General features: G+C 47.1%; 1 protein-coding gene across 12 annotated transcripts in view; it reads left to right on the top strand.

Annotated features, from left to right (window-relative positions):
- The window catches only part of MESK2 (misexpression suppressor of KSR 2), a 154,433-nt gene that overhangs the window by 87,201 nt on the left and 54,382 nt on the right, over window positions 1-12,850 (top strand). For 3 of the 12 annotated variants that reach the window (XM_071667573.1, XM_071667571.1, XM_071667572.1), the window contains exon 2: window positions 1,161-1,242. The exons of the other annotated variants lie outside the window; for them this stretch is intronic. In XM_071667573.1, coding sequence (XP_071523674.1) covers window positions 1,187-1,242 — 56 coding nt within the window. In that variant the 5' untranslated portion in view covers window positions 1,161-1,186. The remainder of the gene's footprint in view (window positions 1-1,160; window positions 1,243-12,850) is intronic. 12 annotated transcript variants of the gene reach the window in all.

Below are 12,850 nucleotides of genomic sequence, written 5' to 3' on the forward strand. Positions count from 1 at the left end.
GTCTCATTCACTACTAATATATATATATATATATATATATATATATATATATATATATATATATATATATATATATATATATATATATATGCGGCAGATTGTGGGCTGGAAATCCTCCCCTCCTGTATTACTTTCCCAAAAGAAGGAACAGGGGTACGAGCCAGTAGTGAGAGTCCTTTTACTATCCTTTAAGGGACAGTCATCTGTTCTGGACGCTACCTCGCTCATGCGGGAAATAGCGACTCTGTGTGTGTGTGTGTGTGTGTCGTATAAGAGAAAATTCCCTCAGACGCAGATCGGTTCCTGGTGGACTGCTTTTGCCGGCTTGTTCGTATGTTTCGTCGTCGCTTAAATGTCCGTTTGTCGCCGTGTACGTCAACCCTACGCGTCGTACGACGAAGCTTTACGATTACGACGTTTCGTGAAGTATGATTCGTAACTCAGGAGGCGTCGGTTTTCGTGGGTGTGTTCGGGTATATGTAAGATGGGAGGGAAGGTCGTGTAGGCGCCACTGTCGCCGTGTGGCCGGTGTTTCCTTCGATCAGCTGATGCGTGACGTCATCCCCCTCCCCGACTATTCCCGTTTTCTGTGAGTCTCGTTATTGATTCTCATCCCACCAGTTTGTTACTTTTTTAAGAATGAACCTTGACATAAGTTGCGGCTCTTGGTTCGGCACATGTCCTCCACCCTTTTTGCATTCACGTGTCGATGAATAAGTGAGTTATTTTATCTATGATGCATTTATCCATCTAGTTAGCAGAAGCGACGTCCACTGTGTGAGAAAAATATGGATTAATATCTTTCCTATTTTGCCTCCATAATTCACGGTCGTGTGGGCGATTTTGATGTGAGTTTATTACTCTAATTATCGTTCGAGTTTCTCGTATGCGTATTCCACGTAAGTTTTGTGAAGGATCTTATGGGCTGACGGAATTAATAGAATATTTGCTTATCTGTAGTGTACATAAGTTACCCCCCTTAAAGCGAGAGATTAAAAAAGATGGGAGGGTGAGTTTCACTTGTACACGTTAATTTTTATTAAATAAATGGGGGTAATGAGGCGAGGGAGGGAGGGAGGACTGGGCTGGCTGGCTCTGGCGTGGTGCACTGACGGTCCAACAAGAAGATTTCTTATTTTTCCCGCCATGTTTACTCTCAGGATCGGCCACCAGATCACCAGACAGGATGACGCCCTCACCAGTGCCCGGCTCCACCGCTGACGTGGACACAGACTCCACCAGGTAAGGCTACCCTCGTGGTCCAGGGTGTGTGTGTGTGTGTGTGTGTTACCGGACTCTGCCACGAGAAGCCACGTCCAGCGAGGCCATATTAACATCTGTAGGGAGATAGAAGTTTGGTCTCGTTCAGGGACTTCTCACTGTAGAGGAGTCCATCACCTCCCTGCTCCTGCACGGAGCGCAGCCTCGAAGTTGCAGGCGCCCCATGAAATGGGGTCCTGGGGGGGGGGGTCATGGAATAATGATTATGAGAGAGAGAGAGAGAGAGAGAGAGAGAGAGAGAGAGACTTGTGTATATAGTCAGGCATTTATATAGATTTTTTTTTTTAATCTCGTTTGATCTTCCATTTTGAATTCGCATAACAACGTATCTTAAAAGATGGTTTGTATTGTGTTTGTGTTTAATTACTTAATTGTATGTGTCTAGTTGATGTATTGTAATTACATTTTGTACAGTACAAGTGATGAAGTTCTACACTCGTGGGGCCCCATCTCTTGAACATTCACCATCATACAACATGTGTTAAACATCATCATTATTTGTTGTCCAACATTTATCATCTCATAACTCAGTTATCCCCATTCATCCAACACATTATACTTTATTGATCTTTCTTGACGTCTTTTCTAACAAGTGTCTTGTTCAATTTCACATCAATGTGGTTCTTCCATCACAACACCCGTCTAGCGCCTGGCCTCCATCATCAGGTTGTGATGTATATATGTAACAGGTTGTGAACCGCCTGCAGGTGGACGACCAGTGTGTTTGTGGTCGAGTATTGAACACGATGGAGGTCATGGCTTCAGGCATGGGGCTCAGGAGAGATGACGTATTCCCTCTACGTCATGGCAGAGCTGACCCCAGAACCCCATGCATGGGTAGGGATGGGGGAAACCCATTATTATTGGAATGATATTAATTTTCATTTGACAGTTTTGAAAAAATTATTGAATTCAAAGTTGGTATACAAGGGATGGATGAGGGTGGATGAGTTGGTCAACTGCTGACCCTCTGTGGACGGGGTCAACACCAGGTCAGGGATGATATAGTGAGGGGGGGTTGACCTCCCCGTGACCTGGGCTCTGCGGCATTTGCCTAACCTAGGGTCGACCCGTGAACCTGGACGATATACGAGAACACAACATGTACTGATCCCTTTCACACAAGTGATGATTGGAATATATATATATATATATATATATATATATATATATATATATATATATATATATATATATATATATTTTCCTAAGAGTCCACGGGAATATACATATGCAAATTTGATTCCTTGAGGACGACTGTACAAGCCTTAGCCTTTGACCTGACCCTTGCGAGTCAGGTCCAAGGCCAGACCATCATCCCAGAGGGTCGAACCGTCGTGCTCAATGGGGTCAAACTGTGAGACCAACGACCCTTACCAGCCACCACCACGAGGAGGAGCCGGAAGCCGGCTCTAGTGGTCGTGGCTGTTCCCCTCACTGACCCACCGACACATCGGCTCCCCTCGGGTCGCCCCCCCCCCCCTCGGGTCCCCCCTCCCCTCGGGTCCAAGGTACTGTGGCTCTACGTGACTTTGGAAACCATCGGGGTGGTTAGGGGGTGGGTAAGGGGGAGCAAGAAGGAAGGATAGTCTCGGATGTGGTTGTGGTTGCATGGTCGTCTGCCCCATGATAACCTGATGGTCGATTGCACCTTAATGGTGTTTCTCGATTTTCCGTGTGTGTGTGTGTGTGTGTGTGTGTGTGTGTGTGTGTGTGTGTGTGTAATACGGGGATTAGACTACAGCTGGAGATTGAAAATGAAGGTGATCATTAAGAGAAGATGAATGATGAATGTGAATGACATTCACAATTGCTTGATCAAGCGGGTCAGTTTGTATGAACGATTGATTAACGATCGGACGATGAATTATGAGGAGAGTGGGTGGTTCGTTGAACGAGTAGTTAAGATGCAGTTACAGTTGGGCCGTCAATAGTGGACTACAGTAACGTGGGACCAGAGGATTACGTTCCATGTCATTATTGAAAATAGACTTGATTGGTGAACGGAAAACAGTGTAAAGATCTGTACCATTTTCTTTTTTAAACAGTTCTTGACGGATGGTGTACGACGGTGTGTGAGGCAGTTTATTGTAGCATTTTGACATTTACTGACACCCCCAGTTTGTGAAGAACTTGTAGATGCCGATCCTCGTAGAACGTTACGAGAGGCGGAGAACACACCGAAGAACAGCTTCGAGTTGGTGGAGAACACTCAAGCAGTTGGGACATATGGGTCATCCTGTGGTAATGAAGGAATTAGGGGGAATGAAGAGTAAATGAATGAATGAGGGGAAAGAAGGGGAGCATCATAAGCCAGTACCCCTCCCCCCCTCCCCTCAGTGGAGCCGGGGAAATGTGGTTGGCCAGGCAGTAGGGGTAGAGAGGGGCCCCTGCCAGCGTCGTCTGCTTTAAGCTCAGGGAGGGGTAATGGGGTTGGTGGGGGGGGGGGGGGTGTGGCAGGCAGTGTAGTATTGATCTCGGCCGCCAGGTGCGCTCTCTTACACGCCTACAGTATTGTATCCTACAACCGTCAGTTGTATTTGAGGTTGTATTCTCCCGTTCGTTGGGTGTAGGAATACATTATGATACAAAATACAGGAGGATGGATGGTCTGTCATACATGCTACAGCTGTATTTGTTGATGTATTGCAAGCAACTCAGATGTATTCACTGGTTACTGTATGATGACAATGTATTGTGGTATGTGTGTGTGTGTGTGTGTGTTGGTACGACCCTTGGGTATAATTGCCCCATATATGACTGTGTAATGAGTGGCTATTGTTACGAACGTAATCACTTGATAACCAACCATAATTATGGTCGTCCAGACACTAAAGGCATGCGAAAGGTGACCTTATCTACCGTAGACGGGCAGTTGAGACGAGTGAAGGGGAGACTTCAGACATCCTGGGGAATCAATGTGTGGGCTTGGCGAAGGCTGGGTTCAGACCCACACATCGAACTCAGAATCTGAATCTTAGTAATTAGGTTTTCCATCAGAATGTCTTGATATTGTGAGGGTTGGTGGGAGGGGGCTTAGACCCCTCATGTGGAAGGGATAGTGGCTTGCCCTACACACCGCCATAAAAGGTAAGTAGGTAGATAGGTAGGTAGGGTGGGCACTGGCGCCCATTTTGGGTCGATTGGGTTGAGAGCGACCATGAAAGGTGTAGGGGGGGGAGGATACGTGGTATGACGTCACGGCGTCCTGTCGCGCCCCCCCCCCCCCCTTTTTTTTTCCCACATGACACACCCAAATCAGGTTTTTTTTTTCGGATTGTGGGAAAACGACACGTACTTGGTTGGTGGTTGATGAAGGGAAGTTGGGAGGGAGGGGATGGTTGGTAGTTGATGGTTGAATAGGGAGGCTGCTGAGGGTCCATTATATGGGATATAAAATGGAGTAAAACGTCTGAGATGAATGGATGCTAGAGATGAATGAGATGAATAGCGAGATGGGGCTATGACAGGATAGGTACTGTGATGAGTAATTGAGTAATAGAACGGTTGATAGAGGTGATGAATAATTGATGGGAGTGAGGTGAGAGGAATAATTAGATAAAGGGGTGTAGCATTGAATAATGGGTTGAATAACTGAATAATAAGGTAGTTGAGGAAGAGAGAAAAGATTTTACACTTGTTCAATTATTATTGATTGATTAATTAATTATTTATTTCATTTATTTATCTATTATTGAGACAGTAAGAGATGTCGTCTTGCATCTCCTGTCCCCCTTCTGTCTAGTTCCTCCTCTGTCACTTCGAGGTCGACCTCAACCCACATCATCCTTACGCATGTCCCCCTCCAGACGTTGACGGGTGACTGGGGGGGGGGGGGGGGCGTGAGGAGGAACTGTTTCACGTGTTGACAGGAGACGGGGGGCGTGAGACAGGGACTGTCATACACGTTGACAGGCAGAGACGGTAAACACGTTCGACGCATTCAGCCCCTCAGTCGTGTGGTCGATTGCTGGGAAGAGAGAGAGAGAGAGAGAGAGAGAGAGAGAGAGAGAGAGAGAGAGAGAGAGAGAGAGAGTTCCCCCGCTGCCAGGTGCACGATGATTCCCATGACCTGTAATCGCTTGACTCTTTAAAATCATCGTCATGATTTTGTAGCGATGACCTCTGACCCTGGCCTTAGTTTGGCATCTCGAGACGTTGAGCTACGAGCCTGACCTATGACCTGATACCCGGACCTTACATCATGACCCCCATCTTACACCTCATACTTGACCTCTGACCTTACCGTGTGACCTTGACTTCGTAGTGTGAAATCAAAAGCACTGACCTGTGTCCATGACCTTGATACTTTAACCTTTTGTCATCACAACTCTGAAGATGACCTTTGATCTTGACCTTTGACCTGATACCTTGACCTTACATCCCTGAAGGTCTGTTGTGGTGGGTGTACAGACAGGCACAGACGCCACCCGTTACACAGACCGGAAGCTGTGTCTGGCGCCTGACCTCTTAGAAGGGGTGGGTAAGGGGAGGTCACTAAAAGCAGGCAACCCTCGTAAACGGAGAAGGAACCCGTAAAGGGACCAGCCATAGGCGGTTCCCTGCCACTAGGGTGGGAGGGATGGAGAGAGAGAGAGAGAGAGAGAGAGAGAGAGAGAGAGAGAGAGAGAGAGAGAGAGAGAGAGAGGTCAGGTGGCGGGATTACATTGGAGAGGTTAAATTTGGGAGAGGGTTTGGGATGGTCGGGTGGGGTGAGTGAGAGGGGAGGAGAAAGTGGGGGGATTACAGCAAGGATATGTTGAGGGATTTACGGGGAAAGAAGGGGATTACAGGCGGGACGTTTAAAGGGATGTATGGGCGAGAGGGAGAGGGATTAAATGCTTTAGGGGATTTTCACGAGGGAGAAGGAGGGATTGTAAGGAGGCACTGAAGGATTTTACGGGACAAGGAGAAAGGGGATTACAGGAGGGATATTTAGAAGGATTTAGCAAAGGAAGAAGGCAATTACTGCTCGGTTAAGTCACATGGAAGTTCAACAGAGCTGTCCTTTGTTGTTATTGTCAAGCATAGCAACTACTTGTTTGTTTGTTGTTGACAAACATGGCTCTCGTGTTGTTGTCAGATATAACAACAGTTGTTTGTGTCGTGGACAAACACAGCAGTTCCTGGTGATGTTGTCAGACATTGGTTCCTCCTCCTCCTGTTGTTATTGTTGTTGTTGTTGTTGTTGTTGACGAACAGGAATGCCTCTGTTGGCACTTATGTCGGGTCACGTGAGCACCACTTAACACTTGCCTCCTCAGGTGATTTGAAACATCCATGAACTGCCAGTTCTAACTACCATGTCGAACAATGTGTCCATTGATTTCAATTCGCTGGATAAAATGCGCCTAACAGATCTCAATTCCCCTCGTTGTGCATTGCCAAATAATGGAATTTTTATGTCATTAGGCTTTTGTGAGGGCTGAATAGGTTCAGTTATCAGGTGCATATTGTTGTGAGAGTTGCCACATTGGTTGGTCAGAATTTAAAGTAACTTTCTCTTGTTTAAACTCACGATAACTCAGATATGGTTTGGTTTATTGTCGTTTGATTCTTTATATGTAGGTGTCATGGTGGCAGTAGGTCCTATGATGCTTTTAGTGTAATTATGATGGGAATTTGAGTAATTGGTTCGGCCCATCTTGCTGTACAACAGTTTATGTCTTACAACTGGCAGCGGGGCGTTGGCTGGCCTGTCAGCACCCACTTCGCCGGACGTATGATTCGCTATTTTTTGTTCTTTGTTGTTTGTATGATTCATCATGGGTTCGCCAACCCACTATAAGGTATTCCATTCGTAGGATGATAGAAGAAGGTTAACGTAGGCTTGCCCGGGAAGGTTCCTTAAGGTAAACGAAAGGGTTTCGTAAGAAATTGAACGAGGAAATTGAAAGTGGCATCACCGGCTCCTGCCCCCACCCGAGTGTTGCCATATGGCGAGTTCGACTGAGGCTATGCAGTCAGTAATCATGGTAATACGTGTACGTCATGACCCTTTTAACTTGCTTCGACTTTCTTCTCTTCTTATTTTCATCCTGCCTCTCACAGCCTCCCATTCTCTATCTGATCATGATCCCTCTCCTCTCTCCCCTCCCACCATCATGTTTCCCTTATCGTATTTCTTCCTCCATGGTTGGCTGGCTCCTCCCAGGGCGCCCTTGTGGAGTAATGAAGGCAGCCTCACGCCCCCCAAACACCGTCTGTTCCACATGAACTTCCTCACCTTCCCTCCCCAGAGGAGCCCGGGCCTCAATTGGCCCTTTGTGCCATGCCACGGGCCTCCTCCTCCTCCTCCTGCTGCTCCTCCGCCCGTGAGCGCTCTGGTCTGCACGTAGCCATGGCGGAATAACCCCATGGGAGACGTAAAAGCCCCGACGCCCAGATTATGGGAGCAGCAAAAAGATTTTCTTTTTTTTTTCCTTTTTTCTACGGACATTTTCATCATTAAATATTTTCGGTGTTGGTGGCTCTGAAGGACTTGGAATTAAGCTAGTCGAAGTTTTGTCTTGAAATTTCAGATATTCAGAAATCGAAGTCTTCCTCCGTAGCAAGAGACTAGATATCTTATTAACGATATCGGAAAAATTCGATATCTGTCCGTTTTCTCTGGTGGACGACCCACTAATGAAAATGGGAATACCATTGTGCATCACTGGTGGATCTGTTTTCCAAAAGCATATGAAACCAAACTTATTTTCTCCAGTCACGGGAATACACGACGCCCTTGAAACACGTTTCATGTTTCACAATCTTTGGCGTGGATGTCGTGGAACGATGACGTGTTTCATTCCTGTATGGCTCCTCGATGACAGGAACGTGTTCCGTTCCCACACACGAAACTGATCAACTAAATCATGAACGTTTCCCAACGTTTCTTCAGTGTTTCACGTCCGGTCCCGGTTCTTATTTAGTCGATGTGTGTGTGTGTGTGTGTGTGTGTGTGTGTGTGTGTGTTTCAAGGATACAGTCATACAGTATATGTACTAGAATATATACATGTATAGATGCCCTTATCTCTCAAATATATAACGAAAATCCATGTTATATGCCATAGCTATTGATCCCGCCATTCGTTATTGGCTTCGTTAGGTTTCTAGAGAGTATGAACGTATAAAGAAAATCCCCGGTTATATTACCAGACACTTTATACGTATTGGAGATATTGGTGGATATGTAGAGTGTAAAGAAATGATGTTTTCTTCTTTTTTTTTCACCAGTGTTAGAGGCGTGGTGGTGCAGTGTGCTGGTGGCTACACAGTGGAGCCACGTCGGGTTGTCTGTCCTGGCTAGTATTGATCATCCCCAGTACCTCCTCCCTTCCCCCCTCTCCACCGCCATTTCTAAGTCCCCCCCACTTCGATCTGTACCAGTTTGACACTCTTTCCACCTTCGTTTTTCTCTCTTTATTCCTATTCTCCTATCTTCTTCGCCTATCCTTCTTCTGTTCTGGCCCTATTTTCATGTCTCTTTTTTCTTGTTGCTCTCAGATCCCACCATTTCATCCCCCACCCCCCACAATGCAGAGCCCTCTGGCGTCATGAAAGCTGCATCCGTTTTCTCTCATGCAAACCCCGTCGTTCTCTCTCATGATTTTCATGGGGTAGACTCTGGCAAATGGCGTGAATTATAAAAAAGTGACTTATTGGTCTGGTTACACTGTTCGAAACTATTGTTTGTAGACTGTAGAAATGTTTAGTTTGATATTTAACAGTTTTATTCTCTGTTAAGTAATAATAGTCTTATGAGTATATGAGCTTCCTGGAAATGTCTTGAAAAGAAATTATTTCGCATTAAATTCTAAGATGGCTAGGGTTTGTATGTAGGGTTGTATACGTAATATATATTTTAGGAAAGTGTGTTGAATTGATTCATTGCTTTTGGTAATACATGTGTTAAGGCTTGAGGTAGATTTCTCCATCTAAGGTTAATTTAGATTTACATTTAACCTGTGATATTTTTTTATGTTTGAATTTCAAACAGTCTTGTTATATTTAAAGAGTTCTGTTGTTCTTTGGAGACGCTGGAAGGCGGGAATCATGCCCCATCTTCTCCCTGGATGGGTAATAGACAAATATTGGAAGGTTTGTGTTACACGACTACGCTGTTTAGAATAATAGCTGTGTGGTTTATCATAGTATGGGACGAGATTGAGTGAGAGAGTCGTCTGCTGTTTTCTACACGCGACCTAGTGGTAGTCTAGGGGTCGTTCCTGTCTGTACCCGCTTAACGAGTCGTTAATGTCATACCAAGAGGCTCTGTATGACACCCACCCTCAAAGACGAAGGGGGTGGGCTACCTGTGATCCATTTTCTTTATTGTTTTCAACGGGAAAGTCCGCGTACAGGTTGAAGAAAGAAAATAGGATATCACAAGTCTCCCTAGGAGGGGGCACTTCTCAAATCCTCGTTTCTGAACTATTTTTAAAATATCTTGATATCAAACTTTATACAATACATACACCTCATTAGTTTATTATCCCTATTGATGACTTTAGATCGTAATGTCTTAATTGATATCATTTTAATGAGCTAATTATATGTATTTTTCTCCCTTGCAGGTGAGTTCTGGATCATATGTGTGTCTGTGTAGAGGGTAAGGCTTGACCTGCTGGCCTGGGAGTCGTCAGGTGAGTCTGGAAAGCTGGAGTTGTACACGACCTCAACCCCCAGGGCACGACGGTCGTACGGCCGTGCTCAGAAGGCCGTACCGTCTCCCTCAGGGGGGTCGTACCGTCGTGTTCAGATGGTCGTACCGTTTCCCTCGGGGGTCGTACCATCGTGTTCAGGAGTGTGTAATGTATGTGGGTGTGTGTGTGTGTGTGCATGTGTGTGTATGTGTGTGTGTGTGTTTGTGTATGTGTGTGTGTGTGTGTGTGTGTGTGTGTATTATATATTCTTGAATGGTACTGTATCCTTGGGGTATGGAAAAATTTGGACACACACAATGTGTCCAGCAGGACAGGGGGTGTGTCCCTCCTATTCACGTGGCGAAGCCTCTAATATTGCAGAGGTGTACAAGACCAACAGTTCTGAGAACGTGTGGTTCTGGCGTGCATTGCCAGGTCGATGGGGACGTAATTTCTGTCGATATGCTCCCCCAAGGCCTTGAGGGCGGCCATATTGGCTTGCAGGGGAGTCGGGCGGGTGTGTTCAGAATGGTGTGAGGTGGGTGGGTTTTGTATATGTTTGGAGGCGGGAGGGAGCGCGCGTTCAGACTTGAGAATTTAGGAGGGAGGTGATAGGGTGCGTTCAAGGTAGTCAGGGTTCGAGCGGGGGAGGTAGGGTGCGTTAGGGTAGTCAAGGTTGAGGGAGTAGGTAGGATGCGTTTCAGGGTTGAGGAGGTGGGTGGGTGCGTTCAGATTAATTAGGTTAGGAGAGATGGGCGGGGCGCGTTCAGTGCAACTCGTACAAGATCCTCATTTCAGAAACACGCATGAACAATATTCCTCTCACTACAATTACATTACGTGTCAAGTTCACTGGGAAATAATTTGTAACCAACCCTACGTCACTGGAATGATTATATAAGTTGTTTATACCATTGTCACCCATATGTAAACTGGGCAAGATTTGCATAGGGCCGTTATAATCACCTTCAGTAAAGAGGTACGTGATAAAGGTGTGGGTTTGAGTGCCTGCTGGTTCTTGTGGGTCGAGGAAGGGTCATTACAGCGGGTGGACACCGTCTATATGCACACAGGTCGTACATGATTGTTGATATTATGTGGAGATGGTTCGTGGTCGTATGAAAAGTTCATGTGTTGTTTGTTTCCCATGTGATTCAACGTTGGGGTCGTTATCCCCCCCCCCCCGTAGTCACGTGACCCCAGTCTGTCTGGTGACCTTATGGAATAATGTTAAGGAATATTTTATCCTGTGTATTTTTTTTTTTTTCAACCTCTTGACCCCCGTCCCTGTGACCCATGATGACCTAGTTTCTGAGGTGGAGTGCTGCCTGGGAGCTGCAGGAGCGCTGTGTACGGGGTCGCTGAGCACACTGTGTAAGGGGTTATTGGGTACACTGTGTAAGGGGTACGGTACACTTTAAGGGGTCCTGGTGTACACTATTTAAGGGGTCCTGGTGTACACTATTTAAGGGGTCCTGGGGTACGCTATATAGGAGGTTTTGGGGTGTACACTATTTAAGGGGTTCTGGGATACACTGTTTAAGAGGCTCTGGGGTACACTATATAAGAGGTTCTGGGGTACGCTATATTAAGGGTTCTGGGATGCACTATATAAGGAGTTCTGGGGTGCATTATATAAGGATCTCTGGGGTGTACTATATAAGGTGGTCTAGTGTTGTATGGCCCACAACATCACTGGTGTGAGCCACTCACATTGTGAGTGTCGTGCTCACACAGGCTCACCAGGCAGATGGCTACACTGGTACTGCACCTCCTGTAGTGTTGGAAGGTCCCTCCTGTAGTGTTGGAAGGTCCCTCCTGTAGTGTTGGAAGTGTCCCTCCTGTAGTGTTGGAAGTGTCCCTCCTGTAGTGTTGGAAGTGTCCCTCCTGTAGTGTTGGAAGGTCCCTCCTGTAGTGTTGGTAATGTCTGAATCCATCCCCTCTCGTCTCCTGCTTGAGGTCCACACCTGAAAAAGGCGACAGGATTCACCCAGGGAGCTGTTCCTTCACCTGGGTAATCACCTGGTTCCCCTGGTATTAGGGGACCTACTTCAGGGTGACCTTGTTTAAGGGGGGGAGTGTTTATCTCGTCATCTGGCCACATGAGGAGTCCTATGTTTTGACCTTATACTAGAGGGAGGTCCTTCATCTCAGGTCACACCTCGGAGTCCTGACCTCAGACACATCTTCCGGGAGGGGGGGGGGGGTCACCTAGGAGGAGGAGGAGGACCTCCCTTCCCCTCCCCCCTCTCCACCTTTCCTCCTCCCTCATTCACCTGGCCGACCTCACCTGGACTGGTAGGGGGTGCTGGGGGGCGGGAGGGAGGGGGTCAAGTATGGTGGTGTCTGCTAGTGTGAGACAGGATCAATAAGATGGCGGATCTGTTGGAAGAAGTGTGTGTGTGTGTGTGTGTGTGTGTGTGGGCACTCCAGGACCCCCCAACCACACACCCCACACAGCTCCACCACACCACTCAGTCTGGGTGTGGAGGGTGGCAGCCTCCACCCAGGCAACACACACCCACACCCCGTGTGGGTAGAGAGAGAGAGAGAGAGAGAGAGAGAGAGAGAGAGAGAGAGAGAGAGAGAGAAGCCCTCACTTGCCCCCAGGTGTAATAGGCAACGTACACGCAGACCACACCCACACTACACCCACAACACCTTGGTGTAGTGGTCAGCCTACACCCCAGGCCATACCCACACTATACCCACTACCCCCTGGTGTACGGGGCAGCCTACACCCACGTACGAGCGTCCACATATGGCTGTGTAGGGTGACACAAATCCACCTACCACACCAGTTCTTCTCCATCATGGGATCATTGCTCTCGTGTCTACAACCTTCCCTTCCCTCCTGGTGCCTCGCTACCCGTGCAGTGGCACAGCAGTACCCCACGTCCTCCGGCAACACCTCACCCCGCCCCTCCCCTTCCGCGAGCT

Source organism: Panulirus ornatus, chromosome 12, assembly GCF_036320965.1.
Source record: "Panulirus ornatus isolate Po-2019 chromosome 12, ASM3632096v1, whole genome shotgun sequence".
Lineage (NCBI taxonomy): Eukaryota > Metazoa > Arthropoda > Malacostraca > Decapoda > Palinuridae > Panulirus > Panulirus ornatus.